This window comes from Panulirus ornatus, chromosome 32 (genome assembly GCF_036320965.1).
Source record: "Panulirus ornatus isolate Po-2019 chromosome 32, ASM3632096v1, whole genome shotgun sequence".
NCBI classification, from domain to species: Eukaryota; Metazoa; Arthropoda; class Malacostraca; order Decapoda; family Palinuridae; genus Panulirus; species Panulirus ornatus.
Window position 1 is genome coordinate 14787868 of NC_092255.1, and position 23536 is coordinate 14811403.

The 23536-nt window shown below is 45.7% G+C and overlaps 1 protein-coding gene across 1 annotated transcript in view; it reads right to left on the reverse strand.

The window, feature by feature from the left end:
- Positions 1-7425: 7425 nt before the first annotated feature.
- LOC139759060 (5-hydroxytryptamine receptor 1-like) overlaps positions 7426-23536 on the reverse strand; it is a 719308-nt gene continuing 703197 nt past the window's right edge. Inside the window, 3 exon segments of the mRNA XM_071680984.1 lie at positions 7426-7787; positions 14589-14779; positions 16758-17058. Coding sequence (XP_071537085.1) covers positions 7578-7787; positions 14589-14779; positions 16758-17058 — 702 coding nt within the window. The 3' untranslated portion in view covers positions 7426-7577.

Genomic DNA, 23536 nt, shown 5'->3' on the forward strand with positions numbered 1-23536 from the left:
ATATATATATATATAAATCAAAAAGGTACTATTGATACAAATGCCTATTTACAAGAGACGACAACCATGTATAATTAATTCTACGGTGCAATTCATCTGTCATTAGCACTTCACTCACATGATCACTGTGATCAAAATATTTTCCTTAACAGCATCTCTATTCGAGTCCTCTTCTCTTCGAGTGCTTGCGCGCGTCAATCGCTTAAACTCTTTTTATTTTTCTCTCGACAAAGTATCTTGGTTTTTTTTTTTTTTGATTACTGCTACGAGCGACTTTCCCCCCCCCCCCCAAGTGCGCAGCCATGTCCTAACTGAAGCTTTAATCGCTACTGCATGACACCCTCAGCTTTACTGACGGACATTACTAGACCGAGTTCTAGAGCCTTGTACGGGACGAAAGCTTCGAATACCATGTCTATGTTCCGTCATTGGGGCTACGTGGGGAGCAGAAATCTATTTGCAAGCATCTTTTCCGCCATGTATCTGCTGCTTCTACACCTTGTGCCATTTCTGAGGAATAGATAAACTGTACTTACTTTCGCTCACAGGTCGGGAAAAAGACTTTGGTCTGGTGTACCTCTACAAACCCATGGACAGATACAAACCATCTTCAGTGGCTGTAAAGATACGATGGATATCAATGACCATCTACAAAACACAGTTAGTGGCTGTAATGTGGAATATGTCTATCATTAGTTTAGAATTATTAGACTATTGTAGTCAATATGGTGAGACTATTCGACAGCCATGTATATGTAAGTCTACAGTGATAATGACTGTAATCTGGAACTTGTCTATCATTGGACCAATTAGTAGACTATTGTAGTCAAAAATGGCGAGAGCACTGGGAATGATATCCCTCTTGTTGCTTCGTATATTGGTTCGACATTTCTCGGAGCCGTGAGGCGGTCTGCAAGTCTTCATTTTACGAACGCTCGTGGGTTCTCAAGAGGTCTGATGCAATGTTGACATATCTATCCTCTTCTGAGGGAGATTTTGTCGCAGAGGAAATGGTCCATCCGCAAACAAATGCTTCTCCGCATTGTGATTTTATGCACTCGCGATTCAGTCTCTTTTTTTTTTAAGCACACACTCACACAAATAGGCGTACGCACAGACTAACACAGAATTATTTTACAAACACACACACATACAACGCATTTAAAAGAGAAATATAGAAATAATAGAGAAAGTCTATAGGAGGGTCAAGAAGATGGTACCAGAATCAATAAAGCCGAGTTACAGTGAGAGATTAAAGGCCATAAATTTTGCCCATCATCCAAGAAGGAAGAGTAAGGGGCGACTCAGTTGCAGCCTTCGAGTTCCCAAACAAGTTTCACAACGGTTATAGTAAACAGGTTTTCCAAAGATGAAAAGATGGAATCACCAGAGCCCGAACAAGAAACCATACTTGAAACCTGTTAATAAGGATGTAAAGAAGCACTTTGACGGTGTGGTCTCCGTGGACTGGATAGAATAAGCCAAGTGATGGAGCTGTGAATGCTGAGAGATCGAGAAGTATAAAAAGGTGTATGATGCTGGAGACAGTTCAAGAGATGGGGCGCCTCAAATGTAGAACTTCTTCGCCGCATAGGTAATTACACACACACATACGATTATGGGATAATTATTTTGATCAATCTCACGTTCAAAAGTAATCACGGTGATGCTTTTGTGAAGATAACTCCCATAGTTTCTCTGCGGAGACCAGCCACATGAGGATTGGCCGTTATGATACCTCTAATTTCCCCTCAAACAGTAGAAGCTGTGTGGATTCGTCCTCCCTCTTTAGTCTTCTCCGTCTTCCTATAACCTCTTTATCATCGAGGAGCTCTTCTTATTTTCTAATGGTCTATTTCACTCTCATCGCAGACAGCCACTACTTTTGGGCATGTCTATGCCCCATTTTCACCATAAACAAATTCGAGTACAATAAGAGGCATGTCAATGTCCTTGAATGTCATCCAAGTCTCCTGATGCAGGTGCTGCGCGTTCCTTAGCCATCGGTACTGGAGGCAAACGGCTTTATAAGCTGGAACTCCAGGTCAGAAATGTACTCAAGGTCGTACTGCCTGCTACTTCCATGTCTGTGGACTAGCTAAGGGTGGTCATTGGTTTCTATACGTGTCACTTTCACGGCTGGAGCACCAAAGAGATCTGGGTCTCCTCCCTTCACGAGTGTTGGAAATACTCTCCTCCCGTACGTGAACGTATGAGGAACATAGCATACACAAGACACCTACAACCATGTAGCTCAGGTGTTCGCCGAGGTTGGAGAAGTGTTGCTTGCAAACTGTATCATCTAAAGGTCTCAATAAGCTTTAAGATAAAAACCAAGAACACAGATTTGCGATGCAAATGGATAGGAGATTCATCGTGGTTCAAGTAGAAAAAAAAAGGGACTTAATGAGTTGGTTGGTTACAAGCAATTTAAGCCATTCTTAAGTACGAACAGGATTTAAGTATATGATCTCTGTAAACAGTGCTCCCGTCCATATGATAAATTCTAAGGATATGGCATTTGTTAAAGTCATGGGACTTGACTGTATTGAGCTTTCGACCAACGACAGAATTGGTGGTACTGATGACCTTGTCACTGAAGATAATCTATGACGCCGTGAGTGTTGAGGATCTAGTCTGCGTCAAGACCGTCAAACTGGCAGAAGACCTTCTCTACCCCATCCATACTTTCCTATAGAATTACCATGGCAGTGTATGTGCTCCTCTGCCTCGGTACTATATCTCATCTTTTCTCATCTAATTCCGTCGGGCAGTTGAGCCGGAGGCAGAGGTGTGTATGTGTGTGCGGGGAGATGTCTTCTGATTCACTATCCTGTTTCTAACACTGTGTTAGGCTTGGTTTTAGCAGATAACCGTGAATGGATGAACAGATCACGTCATATTTAACCGTCTTCTTCTTCCTCCGTTCATCCTTCCGACCGTTTTCTTCCTCTATTTTCTTAAGCCCTCACGCGACGAGACACTGGAAGACAATCCCCTCGACGCTGCACAAGCCGCTACTTATCAATAGATCACTTGCTCTAACAGCAGCGTCAGTGATGCTCTATTTTTTCTACTAGCAACTGAAGTGACGTTTGTTTCAAATATTTATATTTCTCTGTCTAAATGGTGGAGGTTACAGGATACAGTTTCTGGCTACTGACCTAGATTACTAAAGGGGATGAAGGCGTGGAATTACTGGGTGGCTGAATGAATAACGCGGCCATTAAGGAAACAATGAAATGTTTAGCGAGTTCGTGTAAGTGATATGATGAGGAGCGATGCGCAGGAGATACAGGAGACGGACAGCGATGGGAAGGAGAGGCGCAAAAGAGGAACAGCGAAGGGAAGGAGAGGCGCAAAAGAGGAACAGCGATGGGAAGGAGAGGCGCAGAAGAGGAACAGCGATGGGAAGGAGAGACCAGGAGAGGAACAGCGATGGGCAAGGAGAGACCAGGAGAGGAAAAAAGATGGGCAAGGAGAGACCAGGAGAGGAACAAAGATGGGCAAGGAGAGACCAGAGAGGAACAAAGATGGGCAAGGAGAGACCAGGAGAGGAACAAAGATGGGCAAGGAGAGGGACAGCAATGGGAAAGAGAGAGACAGGAGAGGAACAGCGATAAGCAGGAGAGACACAGCAGAAAAACAGCGATGACAGGAGAGACACGGAAGAGAATCAAGGTTGGACACTAAGAGAGGACAGTGCTTGAAGGCTTCAGGCTTTCTTAGAGGCAGCCTAACGTTGTCTTTATTGACCACTGGGTTAGACAACGGGGGAAAAGCGATCTTCAATACAACCACTTTTGTCTTGCTGCCCAGACCTTCGTAGCGGTCTCTCGCATCGGCTTCCCCCTCGTCCGCACTCACACTCAACACTCGAGTGTCTTCCATTCCACCTGAAGCTCGTAAATGAATGAGGAAACTCCGCGTCTTTCCTTTAAATTTCGAAGACCATTTCCATATTCATGAGAAACATATTACCAGAAATCATGCAACACCACTGCTGGCTGTATCGTGCTACACTCACGCTTTCAAAGGTTTACGGCCTATTTTCTTTTCATGAGAATCTGTTATCTGTAGCCCGGCGTTCATTAATTGGACCATGGCTTATGCATGTGCAGGTTATACAGTAGCGGCTGGGAAAAAGGAAAGAGAAATGAGTGAAATCTTTCAGCGAGAAACGAGTCGGATGTTTCAATAAGGTTTGAAAACATGATCCTTTATATTTCGAAGTTGCTATTGGGTTCAGTTGCGTAATCATCTCAAAGGAGAACTAAGAATGAACCACATATAAAGCATTTGAGCTCCTGTAACGTGCAGATGTTGTATTAGCCTCAAGTATGATTCCAGTTTTTAAACTGATCCAAGTAAACGAACTTTTCCAAGTTCAGACCCGCGGGAAGACGAAAAAACTCCTACAGGAATGTAAACACATTGACCTACGAAGAGTGTATTTAGGATACACCAGTTCGATCACATTTCGCCGGAGGACCTACGCGGTGATGGGGGAGGAAAGTCAATTTAGGTTGTCTGGCGAGAGCTTGGCTCTTTTTTATTTTCCCCTTCTTGTTTTCCTAAGCTTCATCTAAGCGACCACTGAAGTATTTGTCGTGACAGATGCACATTCTAGTGAGCTTCTAGGGTATAATAGATATTCTGAAGTCTTCCTAGTCTCCAGCACAATAAATTAGATGGTATAATATCCAACAATAAGACCCGCAGTAATATGGTACTACAAGGCTGTGAACGACGCACAAAGAGAGATGAAGGTCAGGTCTGTAAGGCAGGATACCAATAACAGACCCACCAAAATACCTTTTGACTGTTGTGACAAGTTTGAACAAGAGGAGGAGGAGGAGGAGGAGGAGAAGGAAGAGGAGAAAGAAGAGGTAAGTAATGTCATCACACACGAAGAGATAGGAACCTGACCTCTTGTAAGCTCGACTAGGAACTTGGCCCTAGAGCCTTGTACAATTACGATAGCATTCATAGCATCTCAGCTGTGTTTAGTTAGTAAATTCCATCTTTAAAAGACGAGAAGAGAGAGAGAGAGAGAGAGAGAGAGAGAGAGAGAGAGAGAGAGAGAGAGAGAGAGAGAGAGAGAGAGAGAGAGAGGAAAACATACCATCTCTACGGAAACATCAACTGGTAGATTCGAATCATTCTTCGTCTAGTTTCTTCATAATTCTTTCGTCCTGGCCATTACGAAAGGCCTTCATGCCAATCCCCTACAATTTTGTTCACGAGCAGACCACAGATCCAAACATGCCCTCAAATCCACATTCAATGCTAGACCCACAAACACAGTTCAGAACTCTTACCATTCTTTCTGCAGGTAGCGTCACATCGCTATTCCCTAACTCAGAAGGCCGTCTTAATACCGTGTTATATAAGAGCAATACATATGTACATATACACACTTTTAAGTCACAGTACACTTGGCCTATACACTCAGAAATTACAGCACAGGGATAATGAGTACAACCACATCAGTATCCGGGTCGGACACGTTAATATACGGAGTCATACTCTTATGTAAATTTTTTTTTTTAAGCTTTACGAGGAAACACAGCGAGAATAAAATCTTCTGAAAGGAACACGTCTGCCACTAATAAAAGACACTGATGATCTATTGCACAAAGAAATTATTCTGGATGCTACTTGACGATCACACGATCAGTCTAGCAACTTCCTGTGGTCCCGCTGCATCGGATGGGACTGGAAGCGTTCCACAGGGCTGCCCTCCTCCTCCTCCAGTGTTCTGATGGAGGCCTTCCAGCATCCCTCATGTGTTCTGACGGGGGTGTTCCTCGTCCCCCCCCTCTGTGTTCTCAAAAGAGGAACCTGCCACTTGATCCCACGTATGCCCACGATAACATACAAATAATCTTAAATGAGACCACGGGTTACCTTAAACACTTCCAAGTAGGTTCACAAGACAAAGTTATCATATTTGGTAATCATATAGCGTGAGGTATTTGTTCCCTGTATAATGAGTTATCTTCATCCTCCAAAAAACACAACTTAACTCATAGGTATTGTCGCGTATACTTATAACTTATTACTTATTTGTATATGTATCAAAACACAATTTATACAGGAGCTGTTTCTTTCAAGAATTCTTTGATTTCACGTGTTCTTTAAAATGATGATGGGTTCATAAACCTGCCACAATAAGTGTGAACATATTGCGTGCTGTAACGTGATCGAATGTTCTTCTGTTCAGGCAGTAAGTTATCCTACAACTTCTCCTCGTTCATTTGTATGTTAACCATACGCACAACCAGTTCATAATCGTTTTTGTGATCACGGACTCTTTGAGATTTCACTAATGAAGACAGTGCCATGTCCCCTTCAGGCTGTCATTATAGAAAAAGTCGTATTCACTTTCAAATTCCCAAACTTCTCCATTAGGAATGGGAAGAACGAAAGACCTTCAGAATCTTGTATAAGTGGATTTTCTACTACAGAAAATAAATCATTTTTTCTTCAATATCTTTTATAATAAGAAGCTTTTATGACTTGAGTAAACTGAATTATCCGTTAGTATACAACAGTAAAATTGTATGATAACCAATCACACTCACGAGATCTCCTCTCACAAGGTTATTCATACCGTTAATACTGATCCGAACCCATTGTCTCAAACGTGTGAGACTTTAGGGCTTCGAGTGAGTAAAGAGTCCTTCTTGCTCTTACGTTAGCGATCCTGGCGATAACATCCGAGCGCCACCACCGACCGACCGACCGACTCCCTCCCTCCCCAACCCCCTGATTGTCTCCAGTACATATATACATCTTGGGCCCCTCATGAGATCAGCCACACACAAACACACACACACACAAAGTGCGCACGCGTACGCACGCGCGCGTGCGTGCGCTCGTAGAGATGTTGGCTACACGCGGCAGCGACGGCAGAAGTAGGTCTTCCTCTTTACGGGCAGTCGTCCCCGTGTCGCGCCTCTCTCTCTCTCTCTCGGTTCAGGTCGAGAGGGAGAACGAGTGAATGGGAAGCCATGACCAGTAAGCTCCCCCTCTTTCCAAAGAGGTCAGACAAGATCGATGATCTTCACGCGCACACAACACGCCGTTCCTCCGTCCAGCCGACGTCCACGGGGAGGGGGAGAAACCAATATCACTTGGGTTTAAAAAGAAACCATTTGGGTTTATCCGCAACTGCCGTACCCTCTCCACTTGGTTTATCCTCCTAAACTGCCGTACCCTCTCCATTTGGTTTATCCTCCTAAACTGCCGTACCCTTTCCACTTGGTTTATCCTTCTCAACTGCCGTACCCTCTCCATTTGGTTTATCCTTCTGCCGTACCTTCCACTGGGTTTATCCTCCTCAATATCCCATTCGGTGTTGAGTGTGCATTGTAACGCGCGTTTTTTGATGCTTTTTTTATTTCCTAGTTTATCTATTCCTGTGTGGGAGAGCGTATATTTTCCTTTCTTTTTTTCCTACCAGGGTGTAAGTCCGACTCTTTCTAGCAGTTCACGTCAGCTTTGGCAATGCCGTAGGTGAGGCCTTTCTCTCTCTCCCTGCGGGGCGAGACCAAAAGACCTCTTGAGGAGCCTCAGATCCTGGACTCGTGGGCTTCCTCTGAGGTGCTGGCCTCCCTGGGTTCGGCGATGGCCAGGTGGATCTCCGAGGAGTTCCTCGGGTTGGTGGGCGGGTGGGTCCTGACGGCCGAGAGCGTTGGGGTGTCGGGTCCTCCATACTGGGAGTGGTAGAACTCCTCCCTCATCAGCAGGTTGAGCGAGGCGCACCTCAGGCACAGGATTTCCTGTAGGGAGACACGAACACACGGGTTATACCAAGCTAAGGGAAACGACCCTTCAGGCTAAGGAAGGTCATGAAAGGTTATTTTTCTTTTTCTATCAGGTGACCTACACCACAGAGGTCACCATCCAGGCACGCGATCTCCTGAAGAAGAACCGATACTCCAGGCTAGGGAAGGTCACAAGGTCACAAAAGGTTCTCATCAAATGACCCACAACCATGTAGAACACCACCCCAGGCACGCGGTCTCCTGAAGAGGACATCAGGTGGGTTATAAGGACTTGGTTATCCCATGTCACCAACTCAGGCACATGGAGGAGAGGAGGCGACACGTAGGTCACAGCATGCAATATATACCACATAACACAGTCTCACACCGGCCTGTAAAAGAAGTTGCAAAAAGGGATTAATACACTGAACACTCGTGGATAATGAAAAAGAGAGAAAGAGAGAGAAAAAGAATCACTCTGATTATGCAACGTGAAACATACATGAACTGGAAACAGAAGATATCATATATGATCAATACAGTCATGGTCGACGTGCGACTCAGTCCACACAAGAGATAACAGGCAACGTGAGCGAGGCAAAAAAACGAGTTAGTACTTCTTATGTGGATGAGCTCACACTCCCAAAGATGACCTAAACATAAGAAAAGATGCAACACTCACCACTGGAAAGAGAAAATAAAAACGATGAGTACTTTCGTTCATCACATTCTCCCCCCGGCTCCCTTCTGTCTGAGGATGTAATAAACGAAAGTACTCACCGTTTTCATTTGCTCTTTCCAGTGGTGATTGTGGCATCTATCTCTTCACGGTGAAGTGAAGGCTGGGCTGGCATCTATCTCTTCACGGTGAAGTGAAGGCTGGGCTGGCATCTATCTCTTCACGGTGAAGTGAAGGCTGGGCTGGCATCTATCTCTTCACGGTGAAGTGAAGGCTGGGCTGGCATCTATCTCTTCACGGTGAAGTGAAGGCTGGGCTGGCATCTATCTCTTCACGGTGAAGTGAAGGCTGGGCTGGCATCTATCTCTTCACGGTGAAGTGAAGGCTGGGCTGCCATCTATCTCTTCACGGTGAAGTGAAGGCTGGGCTGGCATCTATCTCTTCACGGTGAAGTGAAGGCTGGGCTGCCATCTATCTCTTCACGGTGAAGTGAAGGCTGGGCTGGCATCTATCTCTTCACGGTGAAGTGAAGGCTGGGCTGGCATCTATCTCTTCACGGTGAAGTGAAGGCTGGGCTGGCATCTATCTCTTCACGGTGAAGTGAAGGCTGGGCATAAGAAAAGACAGGACCATCTTGAACTCAAGACCTGGACTAAAATCTGACACAATCTTAGTCCATCTGGTAGTCGAAGACCCCAAGCTAGGATAGATAACCTGAGGAAATATCCAGAGGTCTGGTCATTGCCACATACGGCCACTGGCTTAGCAGTAATGACACGGGTCTGGATAAGCTCAGATGCTTAAAACCTGACGAGTCTTCTGAAATAACGACGCCTTAAAAATTTGAGGGGGATATCTAGGTCCGGCACGAACCTGTGCTGGTCGTGGACTTTCAGAGCTGGCCCAATGTCGTCCCCTAAGACCAGGTTCTGGTCGCCTAATTCGAATGAGTGCAGTGTACCAAGCGTAACTGACGAGGGTGGGGTGGCTTCTAGGGCCCTTAAAACGGCCCAGGTCCTGCAGTACCTACATCCAAAAATTGGGGACCTCAAGATTTCTACAATTTGGCTTTGAGAGAAAGAAAGGTACGCGCGATTGCGCAAAGTCATAAACGCACATACACTTGAAAATGACTGGGTGTAGATTTGTATTTACCCGCATGTACAGTACTACGGGGAGGGAGCTGTACACTCGCGTGTGTCTGTGGGGAAGCTTATCGAGTGCCGGTCTGGACAGCTGTGAATACATTATCCCCAACATGGTTGGGCTTTTAGTGCCTCCTCCTCTTCCTCCTCCTCCTCCAGTCCTCAGACCTTTCCAAAGTTTTGCACAAGCAAACCTACCATCACCAGCCTGACCCGCTCACGTCACTCCCTGGACGTGTTGTGTCTGCTGTGTTATTGGCGGAGTTGATGTATATGTCCTACATTATAATTTGGAGGTTACTGAATCTACTGCACATATATATATATATATATATATATATATATATATATATATATATATATATATATATATATATATATACATATATATATATATATATATATATTACCCTTCTATATTGGGTGAAGAAAGGTCGTGTCCTCGGTTTCATTCAACATTCAGAGAGAAACTTGGGTTATGGGATCAAGTAAGAACACATCAGACGAGGTACTGGAGGGTGGGTCTTCTGCTTCAGAGAGAGAAAGAGAAGAGGTACAGAGAGAGACAGGAGGGAATCAGACACTTGATAGAGGAAATAAAGGCTTAGACGGGTGGATGGTGCCAGTGTTTGACTTGTGAGGTGTAAGAATAGTCTGCTGTATGTGCCTGAAGAAACCCCGAAGAAACGGAATTAGTTTTGATGATAGATAGATAAATAGAGAATCAAAAAGACATGTAGATAATAGAGAGATATAGATTGATAGATAGATAGAGGGAATTTGCTGCTGAAGCCGTCTTGACTACATGAGCAACAGTGGCTTCGAATCTACCTATTGGCCACCGTCAGTAAGACAGGTCTCTGCTCCAATGGAATCTGCGACAAATTAAAACTCTGCAACCCAGCTTAGTCTGTTCCATCTATTCCCTGACCCGTGACACAGAAAAGGACTATGCTACAACAGCCTTGACGAGAGAGAAGAGAGAGAGAGAGAGAGAGAGAGAGAGAGAGAGAGAGAGAGAGAGAGAGAGACCATCTCTCCAGCCTCTGCAGGACTCAACGTACTTCCAACCTTCGTCTGACTCTTTCCATTCATTCCTTGACCGTCGGCCGTCGCCACAATGACGCCCTCGCCAGAACCAGACCCAAGACCTCATCTTTCCTTCTTGTATGCCAGCCAGCCGTCCTACACCCTCTTACACACACACGCACACACACATTCCTCCCCTCCCTGCCTCTCACAACAGTTTCTTCCAGCCCGCCTCACACAGCTTATCTCCCCTGCGTCGCATACCCTCTTCCCTTGCTCCTCACGCCTTCTTCCCAAGACTCTCATACCTTCCCCTGCTCCTCACGTCTTCGTCCCCTGTCCTTCAAACCTCCTTACTTCCCCGCCCTCCCCAACCTTCTTCCCCCTGGCCCCTCCCACCTTCTTTTCCCCCGGCCCCTCCCACCTTCTTTCCCCTTGCCCCTCACACCTTCTTTTCCCCCTGGCCCCTCACACCTTCTTACCCCCTGGCCCCTCACACCTTTTCCCCTGGCCCCTCACACCTTTCCCCTGGCTCCTCACACCTTCTTTCCCCTGGTCCCCTCCCACCTTCTTTCCCCTGGCCCCTCACACCTTCTTTCCCCCAGGCCCCTCACACCTTCTTTTCCCTGGCCCCTCCCACCTTCTTTCCCCTGGCCCCTCACACCTTCTTTCCCCCAGGCCCCTCACACCTTCTTTCCCCCAGGCCCCTCACACCTTCTTTTCCCTGGCCCCTCACACCTTCTTTCCCCCCTGGCCCCTCACACTTTCTTTCCTCCCTGGCGCCTGCAGAATGTCCCTCTGGTGGGTGGTGTTGTTGTGCCACATCTTCGAGGGATCTGGTTGCATGCTTAGGGCTTCGCGCGGGCCTTTTGCTTCCCCTCCCGGTTAATATCACCCTCCTCCATGCCTGCGGGTGCAGAAGTACGACACGCCGCACGATCATGTTGACACAAGACAACCTCCTCCTCCTCCTCGTCCTCCGACCTCGCGGGCGGGGGGATAAAATGTGGGAGTTTCAACCCAACGGGACATTCGGCACCAATCGCCGGCGTCGCCACGCGCCCCCCTGTGTGTAGACTTGTGGCGGTGGATGAGAGCGCTAACCCACACGGCAGTTGAGGGGGTTCCTAATGAAGGGGGTAATTGAACTTCCGCCTCAAGCCACTCCTTCCCCCGAGTAAACAAGAACAAGAGATCAGTTGTCCGCGGGTTTCGAACCGTGGTCTCACGAGTTCGACTGTCCAGGTCTCGTAAAAGTTCCGCTGCCGTATGAAAGGCTCCCCAGGCCGAGGACGTCAACACGGACGACGGCCTCCACCCCTCGAGACTGAGGGGGTAATCAACGTCAGCCAGGGAGAGAAACGTCGGCCAGGGAGAGAACGTCAGCCAGGGAGAGAACGTCGGCCAGGGAGAGAACGTCGACCAGGGAGAGAACGTCGGCCAGGGAGAGAACGTCAGCCAGGGAGAAAACGTCGGCCAGGGAGAGAACGTCGGCCAGGGAGAGAACGTCGGCCAGGGAGAGAACGTCGGCCAGGGAGAAAACGTCGGCCAGGAAGAGAACGTCAGCCAGGGAGAGAACACATACATACACACACACGATCATCATCCGACAAGAAATCAGTTATAAGATGTCACAAGGCTTTTGGGGGGGAGGTGTTAGCATCGTTCCCACCCTGTTTCCCAGAGTCCAGGTTTTTTAGAGGATCATAACTGATCAGGGACAAAGTGTCTGCTGGCATATATCAGGACGCCATTCAAGGGCACAATACATAAGGATAAACACCGAGAGAGACACGGGGGTCACACCGTCCTGCACCGGGGCTAAAACAAGGATATGCCATCAGAGTCTGGGTTGCCGAACTTTTAAAAAAGGGTACATCGACCTTATGGAGAAGGTCGAGAGGAGGAGAGAGAGAGAGAGAGAGAGAGAGAGAGAGAGAGAGAGAGAGAGAGAGAGAGAGAGAGAGAGAGAGAGAGAGAGAGAGATGGGGGACCAGGAGAGCTGTGTCACAGGGAGAGGAGGCCTATAAGCCTCCCATTTCGCTCACCACGGAAGAGAGTTGACTTAGGGGTGACTTGATCACACAACCATCAAGTCCTCCGACCTGTAACACGAGATCAAGCAAGAAACCTGTTTGAAAAAAATATGTATAGACGAACATCTTTTTTTTCCCTAGTGTAAGAGAGGCGGGTGAACGGAATACACTAAGTGATTAAAAAAATAAAAATTGCCAGATGATAGAAACTCTTCTTAAGAAATGGGGGTCCCACGAATGCGCAAGTCCATCCCCGGAGAGTGCGAACAGGTAATGAAGAATAGACAGACAGACAAAGTCAGTCAGTCAGACAGAGAAACAGACAGACAGTGAGTCAGTCGGACAAAGAAACAGACAGACAAGCAAACAGACAGACAAACAGTCAGTCAGTCAGACAGGCAAACAGACAAATAGACAGACAGGCAAACAGACACACACACACAAAGAAACACACATACAGACAGACAAACAGACAGAACAGTATATAACAAAAAAAAAAAAAAGACAATCTTAACCTTCCAATCCACTTATTCACCTAAATAAAATTCCACCTTTAAAAAAAAAACCCAAAAAAACAAAGAATTATATAAACCGTAAAACTTTCTACTGAAGCCATTAAGAAACACCTTGGCTGAGCCCTCATATTATACATGCAGAGACCCCGCCTTATATATACCTCAGCCTGGGCACTCAACACTCACTCTTCATCCCACGCCAATTTCCATATACCAACTCATTATGAATATCTGCCAGGGACAACTTATGAATATGGATGGCATTTGGTGGTGGTGGTTGTGGTGAGTTGTGGTGGTGGGAGAATGCTTATGAATATGGATGGCATTTGGTGGTGGTGGTGGTGGGTTGTGGTGGTGGGAGAATGCTTATGAATATGGATGGCATTTGGTGGTGGTGGTGGTGGGTTGTGGTGGTGGGAGAATGCTTATGAATATGGATGGCATTTGGTGGTGGTGGTGGGCTGTGGTGGGAGAATGCTTACAATGGCCTGAAAGAGCAAGAAAGAGGAATAAGACTAAGAGGAATGAACGGTGCCCAAAAGGTGGTTGGGGTCTAATTGATTCGATTATACCTTCCGCGTTGGGAGTATTGGGAAGATGTGGAATCTGTATATATATATACTTGATGACAGGGGGAACAAAGCGTGAGGTAATGGGATCAACCGTTGTTTTTTTTGCAGGTTCGAGCCGCTACCTCCCCAAGATGGGAAATGTAATAAGGTATTGAGAGAAGAGAACTCCTCTGTCAAAGGTTCTTAAATCTGTCTTCTTCGATGCGTCTTCCTTCCTTCTGTCTCCTGAAATGTCCACCTTATGGTCTATCATCAGCTTTTATCTATTAATCTTCTGGCCTTAGAATGATCTTGGAACACCTGAATTTTTTTTTCCCCTTTCTTTGAACTGTGGGTCGAAGGTGACCTCGAGGTGTTACCGGACTCCGCCTCGAGTGAGGAAGTCATCTTCGGCGAGGCGATATCATCGTCGGCCGACGCGAGCACAACAATGTCTCGTCCACGAACTTCGCCCTGCAAAAGGAGTCCATCCTGTACTTGCTACTGACTGTAGCGCAGCCTTGGAGCCCCAGGAGCTCTTGGAAAAGACAGGGTTCCTGAGGTAACTTTCTGAAAGGGGGTTCTCTGAGTTAATAACAGAATCGCATCGCCTGGCTCAAGGATACTCCTAGCAGTCGACCACCCTGAAGCCTGAAAAGAACCAACCCACCTGAAATGGTTTCCTGAAGTCAGGGGTGGAGGCATGAAGGAGCACCAGGACCCTTTCTGAAAGAGGTCCCTTTGAGGTACTGGATACCAGAATTATGTCAATGACCCCATAACCCACCCCACCTCCTAACCCATCACTGGCAGGCAGGCGATAGGCCTGAAATTTCCGGCCCCCTGAAGAACCCAACCCACCTGAAATGGTTTCCTGAAGTCCTTATTGAGTGTGGCGTAGATGATGGGGTTGAGGAGGGAGTTGGCGTAGCCCAGCCACAGGAACAAGGAGGAGATCCAGGCGGGGATGGCGGAGGGCTTCTTGAACGGCCTCACCAGCGCCAGCACGAAGAACGGCAACCAGCACACCACGAAGGCGCTCATGATGATACCTGCGCGGACGAACACACAAGAGGTGTGAACGCGGAGGGGGCTAAATGAAAAAAGAGGAATTCACGAAAACGAACGTCTAGGAAAACTCTAGTCTGTTGTGCCCCTCGTACTTTCCATGGCCCTTCCCCGCCTCTGCGAGGTAGCGTCGGGAAAACAGACGAATTGTGCCTTCGAAGGGGAGGGGAGGGCCAAACATATCCTCCCTTGGCTCCTTCTTCTGTTCTCGCTTTTAGAAAGGGATAATACAGGAGGGGGAGGACTATCCAGACCTCCCGCTCCTAGTCGTCACCACATATGGCATGCAAGAGATACATGGGTAGCATTTTTTTCGCCCCTGTGCCTAAAGATAGCAAAAAGGAGGTTAGAGCGTGTAACTCTATAATACTATACAGACCAGGGAACCTTATTGTAGTGGTTCAGTTGATACCATCTCTCTCTCCCAGATTCTTTGAGTCTAATGTCTAATGTGTGTCCGGATACGACCATCAGAGTCTAATGTGTGTCCGGACACGACCATCAGAGTATAATGTGTGTCCGGATACGACCATCAGATTCTAATGTGTAACCGGATACGACCATCAGAGTCTAATGTGTCCGGATACGACCATCAGAGTCTAATGTGTGTCCGGATACGACCATCAGAGTATAATGTGTGTCCGGATACGACCATCAGAGTCTAATGTGCGTCCGGATACGACCATCAGTATAATGTGCGGATACGACCACCAGAGTCTAATGTGCGCTCGGATACAACCATCAGAGTCTAATGTCCGGATACAACCATCAGAGTCTAATGTCCGGATACGACCATCAGAGTCTAATGCGCGGATACGACCATCAGAGTCTAATGTGTGGATATGACCAACTGAGTTTAATGTGTGTCCGGATACGACCATCAGAGTCTAATGCGCGGATACGACCATCAGAGTCTAATGCGTGGATACGACCATCAGAGTCTAATGCGCGGATACGACCATCAGAGTCTAATGCGTTCCCAGATACGACCATCAGAGTCTAATATGTGGCCGGATTGCACCATGAGAGGCTTACGTCTGTCCGGATATCAACACGAAGACTCGTTTACACCAATTCATATCTTCCCTTTTTTCTCCACAGTGGGACTCAGCAGCAGTGACTTTGTTTATGTAAGTTTTAAGGGGAAAAAATGAAGAACAGTTGACAAAACAGAGCCACTGGATTTATTAGCTTAATTAAACGCCCTTTGTTAGGGAACACAGTGAAACACTGAAGTCCCTGTCACTTGTATCTTGTATCTCCCCTGAGGATGTGATCATTACACGAAAGTGCACTTGGGAACTTATCGTGTTGCATTTACCCCGTGGACTCATAGGAATGTGTATGATCACTTATGTAGATCCTGCGTGTTGTAAAAGTTGTCTATGGGGGGGCGTGTGTCTGGGAATCGTCCCCCCCTTCTGTATTATCACTTACTAAAACGAACAGGAGGAGGAGCCAAGCGAGGATAATATCTATGGGGTTTTCGTCTATTTCCTGACCCTACCCCACCGTAGGGCTGGAGGGACACAGCGAAAACAACACGGCAATATAGCCAACACGACACTATACCCACCATGGCATTATAGCCCTCATGGCGATATAGCCATCATGGCAATAGAGCCATCATGGCAATAGAGCCATCATGGCAATAGAGCCATCATGGCAATAGAGCCATCATGGCAATATAGCCATCATGGCAATACAGCCATCATGGCAATACAGCCATCATGGCAATACAGCCATCATGGCAATACAGCCATCATGGGAATATAGCCATAATGGCAATAGAGCCACCATGGCAATACAGCCTTCATGGTAATATAGCCATCATGGCAATATAGCCATCATGCCAATACAGCCATCATGACAATACAGCCATCATGGCAATACAGCCACCATGGCAATACAGCCATCATGGCAATACAGCCATCATGGCAATATAAATCACGACAACCTTACCTAAGGTCGTGGACGCCTTGCGTTCTTTGGCGAGGGCGAACTTCAACTTGGTCTTCGGCGGGTGAGAACGCTTCCTGGGTGAGCTCTGGTCCCCGGAGCCGTTGGTCGACTGGCAGGCGTTGTAGCAGTTCACGTGGGTGTGCTGTGAGTGCTGGCAGGAGGCTCGGCTGGCCGGGTTGGTGGTGGTGGGCGGGTGGGCCTTGCCGTTCGTCTCACACAGCGACCAGCGGGAGCCTGTGGTGGAGTCGGCCGAGGCTGCCGAAGACACCGAGGAACTGCAGACCACCAGGCGGGACGGCACCTGAGGGAGACCACGACGATGTGTGTCAACAGCATCTTTGGGCTCCTTCATCCTCCCTCACTCACTCACTGAAACCCCTGAATGTCCACTTCCCTCACTCACTCACTCACTGAAACCCCTGAATGTCCACTTCCCCCACTCACTCACTCACTGAAACCCCCGAATGTCCACTTCCCTCACTCACTCACTCACTCACTGAAACCCCTGCATGTCCACTTCCCTCACTCACTCACTCACTGAAACCCCTGAATGTCCACTTCCCCCACTCACTCACTCATTGAAACCCCTGAATGTCCACTTCCCCCACTCACTCAATCACTGAAACCCCTGAATGTCCACTTCCCTCACTCACTCACTCACTGAAACCTCTGAATGTCCACGTTTACCTCCCTCGCTACACTGCTGTGTCGCCTGTTACCACACTACACTCATCCATCGACAGTATACCTTTGTAACTGATGCTATAACATTCCTGTTAAATGACTAACGAACAGTTTATCTTACTCAAGAAGATAAGGGTACACTTTAGGTGCCATGGGATATATTCTCCCAGTCTCTCTACATTTAAGAACCCTTAGAAAATTGACTTAAATCTAAAGATGATAAAACAAACGATGACACTAGTTTATACTTTCTTTTAACTACAGTTCCCCAAACGTTTTCTGAGGCTCGAAACATTTGCTAGAGGTCCACAACGTGGCTGTCGAAACGTTTGCCATTTGATCCTTTGCGTGTTGGACAGCCTTTCAAGGCCAGTCCTCCACACCTGCCAGTGACTATAACCATCACTACACAACACTGATATTCTCCGAAATATTCAACATACCTGGCAAGTGCTGAATCCAGGACTCGAAAACAGGAGGGGTCAGAGGCAAAATGTCTCTCCCATCTACACCTAAGACCTAAGCTAGGAGTGGGGGTGTGAGGTTCATTTTCTCAGTACAGTTCACCTACCCAACCAACGTAATACGTTGTACATCACAATAATGAAGATAACGTTCCAGTTTACGATGATTATGGTCAATGTCTCCCCCCTCTCATCATCACAACACAACGTACTTGATAAGAGAGGCATATGAACCTTGTGGTGAACTGAGGCACAATCCCACACTCAGGGGAAAAAGCTTTATATCAAAGTTATCAAAGACTTAGTTCAAAATATGTTGTCCCTCTTTCCACAACCTGTCTCTCTCTCTCTCTCTCTCTCTCTCTCTCTCTCTCTCTCTCTCTCTCTCTCTCTCTCTCTCTCTTTTCTATTCGCTTTCTTCACTTCCACTACTACATCTTTCTTTTTCTCGTTTCTTCTCTCTTATTTTCCTCTCTCTCTCTCTGTTTTCTATTCTCCCTCTTTAACTTCAACTACTACATCTCTCTCTCTCTCTCTCTCTCTCTCTCTCTCTCTCTCTCTCTCTCTCTCTCTCTCTCTACGTCAGCCATGACAGAATGGTCTGATAATCTGAAGAAGTCGTTTCGCAAGAAAACGAGATAAGAAAACAAAATCAACTTTGAGAGAAAACGTTGAATTATTGATAATATAAACTTCATCCTCGCTGATCTTTCTCTGAATAGAATTCACAAACATAAATGCAAATCAAATCAACACACGCAATGTATAAGAAAATGATACATAGATCCTTTGGCTCCACCCTCTTAGATAGGCCTGGCCACTTACGATGTCAAAAGCAACTATATCAAGGCCACAAACTTCACATACCAGAGCACTTAAAACGAATCATGGAAAGTGCCTTGCAACCAAAGACATCTCTACACCTACAACGAGAACAAGGATCCTCCTAGTACAATCTTACCTTATACTAGGCACTAGAGTCTTAGGCAGCAACGACAATAAACACTTGATATCCACCTCGTTCTATGGCTAACCATCACACCCCTCAGCAGAAATGAGAAGGCTGTCTTTATCTCACGCTTGAATAACCTACAATCATTAGATCTCCCATCCCTAACAAACACTACATTGACCAGTCACATACCCAAGAAGAAATGATGACTCAACAAGAACACCTAACAACTACCCCAACAACCCAGTCTTAAACACCATCCCGCTGGATGATAATATCTAAAACTCGCCCTCCCCAGGCATGCACGAGTCACACTTTCTCCTCTGCTCTCGACAACGTTATACATCACCGATTCCAACTATAACGGGACCCTCCACGAAACTGATCATTTACTTCGCAGTTTTTCTGCATTCATCTCATACAGACACACACACACATTATCATACTTCATGATCCATGGGTCCCGCTCAGTAGACTCCATATTATATACATATATATATATATATATATATATATATATATATATATATATATATATATATATATATATATATTATATACATATATATATATTTATATATATATATATATATATATATATATATATATATATATATATATATATAAATATATATATATATATATATTTTTTTTTTTTTTTTTTCATACTATTTGCCATTTCCCGCGTTAGCGAGGTAGCGTTAAGAACAGAGAACTGGGCCTTAGAGGGAATATTCTCACCTGACCCCCTTCTCTGTTCCTTCTTTTGGAAAATTAAAAAAAAACAAGAGAGGGGAGGATTTCCATATTTCTTTTCTTTTCTTTCATACTATTCGCCATTTCCCGCGTTAGCGAGGCAGCGTTAAGAAGAGGACTGGGCCTTTGAAGGAATATCCTCACTTGGTCCCCTTCTCTGTTCTCTCTTTTGAGAAATTAAAAAAAAAAAAAACGAGAGGGGAGGATTTCCAGCCCCCCCGCTCCCTCCCCTTTTAGTCGCCTTCTACGACACGCAGGGAATACGTGGGAAGTATTCTTTCTCCCCTATCCCCAGGGATAATATATATATATATATATATATATATATATATATATATATATATATATATATATATATATATATAAAGATCTCTGGTCAATTCTTTGCGCGTAGCATGTTGTATGAGGGCCAGACAAGCCGGGTCATTCTGCAACAGAGCTCCCATCATGGAGAAAGGACGGGGGGAAGAGACGAGTCAACAAAGGCAAGATGGGGTAGGGCGGAGGTAGCAGATGTCAGGGTGTACACGGGTGTAGCGGGACGGCGAAGGGAGGACAGGGTGTACTTAAGAGAGGTGTTGGGTGTAGTAGAAGGGGAAAGAGATGCGTGTGTGTGTGTGTGTGTGTGTGTGTGTGTGTGTGTGTGTGTGTGTGTGTATGTGTGTGTATGCTAAATCCTCCTCAGACACCAGAAGCGATCCTGACGACCAAGGAAATAGTTTAAGATCCCATGTCCTTCGGGGTAGTCTCGCTTCAGATGATCCGCGAGACTTCGAGACCCCGTGCCTCGTCATTCTAACAGTCTTTACGAGAACAATTCTCACATATGAATCACCCCTACAATTGGTAGTTACCAGAGATCCACATGTTTTTTTTTTCCTTTTTTTTGTCCAACACCCAATCACTTCCTTGATCTCCAGGTGGTTCGTAGCCACAGAATTTAAACTCCCTAATCAGACCGAGATGAATATTCGAATCTTCTGTGTACTTGACGCCCATCACGTACCCTCGAAGTACACTTTACACTTCACAATCTACATGTCAAGCCCATCACTTATCACTGAAGTACACTTTGCACTTCACGATCTACATGTCAAGCCCATCACTTATCACTGAAGTACACTTTACACTTCACAATCTACATGTCAAGCCCATCACTTATCACTGAAGTACACTTTACACTTCACAATCTACATGTCAAGCCCATCACTTATCACTGAAGTACACTTTGCACTTCACAATCTACATGTCAAGCCCATCACTTATCACTGAAGTACACTTTACACTTCAAAATCTACATGTCAAGCCCATCACTTATCACTGAAGTACACTTTGCACTTCACAATCTACATGTCAAGCCCATCACTTATCACTGAAGTACACTTTACACTTCACAATCTACATGTCAAGCCCATCACTTATCACTGAAGTACACTTTACACTTCACAATCCTCATGTCAAGCCCATCACTTATCACTGAAGTACACTTTACACTTCACAATCCTCATGTCAAGCCCATCACTTATCACTGAAGTACACTTTACACTTCACAATCCTCATGTCAAGCCCATCACTTATCACTGAAGTACACTTTACACTTCACAATCCTCATGTCAAGCCCATCGCTTATCACTGAAGTACACTTTACACTTCACAATCTACATGTCAAGCCCATCGCTTATCACTGAAGTACACTTTACACTTCACAATCTACATGTCAAGCCCATCACTTATCACTGAAGTACACTTTACACTTCACAATCTACATGTCAAGCCCATCACTTATCACTGAAGTACACTTTACACTTCACAATCCTCATGTCAAGCCCATCACTTATCACTGAAGTACACTTTACACTTCACAATCCTCACGAGGGGGTGGCTCATCACACACTTCCAAGTGAAATATATCTTTTAAGCAGCTTTAAACTAAATCCAATTATCTTTATCGCTCTCTCTATCTTAGGCATTGTGACTCATCCAAATATATACATTGGAATATTGTCTCTTCATCTACAATTCCGTAGAGGCAAAATGCAAAGTCTATAGACTGTAAAAGATTTGGCAGATGATACGTTTATTGAGCTGATCTCTCTCTCTCTCTCTCTCTCTCTCTCTCTCTCTCTTTATACACACACACACACACACACATATATATATATATATATATATATATATATATATATATATATATATATTTTTTTTTTTTTTTTTTTTTTTTTTTTTTTTATACTTTGTCGCTGTCTCCCGCGTTTGCGAGGTAGCGCAAGGAAACAGACGAAAGAAATGGCCCCCCCCCCCCCCCCATACACATGTACATACACACGTCCACACACGCAAATATACATACCTACACAGCTTTCCATGGTTTACCCCAGACGCTTCACATGCCTTGCTTCAATCCACTGACAGCACGTCAACCCCTGTATACCACATGACTCCAATTCACTCTATTTCTTGCCCTCCTTTCACCCTCCTGCATGTTCAGGCCCCGATCACACAAAATCTTTTCACTCCATCTTTCCACCTCCAATTTGGTCTCCCTCTTCTCCTCGTTCCCTCCACCTCCGACACATATATCCTCTTGGTCAATCTCTCCTCACTCATTCTCTCCATGTGCCCAAACCATTTCAAAACACCCTCTTCTGCTCTCTCAACCACGCTCTTTTTATTTCCACACCTCTCTCTTACCCTTACGTTACTTACTCGATCAAACCACCTCACACCACACATTGTCCTCAAACATCTCATTTCCAGCACATCCATCCTCCTGCGCACATCTCTATCCATAGCCCACGCCTCGCAACCATACAACATTGTTGGAACCACTATTCCCTCAAACATACCCATTTTTGCTTTCCGGATAATGTTCTCGACTTCCACACATTTTTCAAGGCTCCCAAAATTTTCGCCCCCTCCCCCACCCTATGATCCACTTCCGCTTCCATGGTTCCATCCGCTGACAGATCCACTCCCAGATATCTAAAACACTTCACTTCCTCCAGTTTTTCTCCATTCAAACTCACCTCCCAATTGACTTGACCCTCACCCCTACTGTACCTAATAACCTTGCTCTTATTCACATTTACTCTCAACTTTCTTCTTCCACACACTTTACCAAACTCAGTCACCAGCTTCTGCAGTTTCTCACATGAATCAGCCACCAGCGCTGTATCATCAGCGAACAACAACTGACTCACTTCCCAAGCTCTCTCATCCCCAACAGACTTCATACTTGCCCCTCTTTCCAGGACTCTTGCATTTACCTCCCTAACAACCCCATCCATAAACAAATTAAACAACCATGGAGACATCACACACCCCTGCCGCAAACCTACATTCACTGAGAACCAATCACTTTCCTCTCTTCCTACACGTACACATGCCTTACATCCTCGATAAAAACTTTTCACTGCTTCTAACAACTTGCCTCCCACACCATATATTCTTAATACCTTCCACAGAGCATCTCTATCAACTCTATCATATGCCTTCTCCAGATCCATAAATGCTACATACAAATCCATTTGCTTTTCTAAGTATTTCTCACATACATTCTTCAAAGCAAACACCTGATCCACACATCCTCTACCACTTCTGAAACCGCACTGCTCTTCCCCAATCTGATGCTCTGTACATGCCTTCACCCTCTCAATCAATACCCTCCCATATAATTTACCAGGAATACTCAACAAACTTATACCTCTGTAATTTGAGCACTCACTCTTATCCCCTTTGCCTTTGTACAATGGCACTATGCACGCATTCCGCCAATCCTCAGGCACCTCACCATGAGTCATACATACATTAAATAACCTTACCAACCAGTCAACAATACAGTCACCCCCTTTCTTAATAAATTCCACTGCAATGCCATCCAAACCTGCTGCCTTGCCGGCTTTCATCTATATATATATATATAT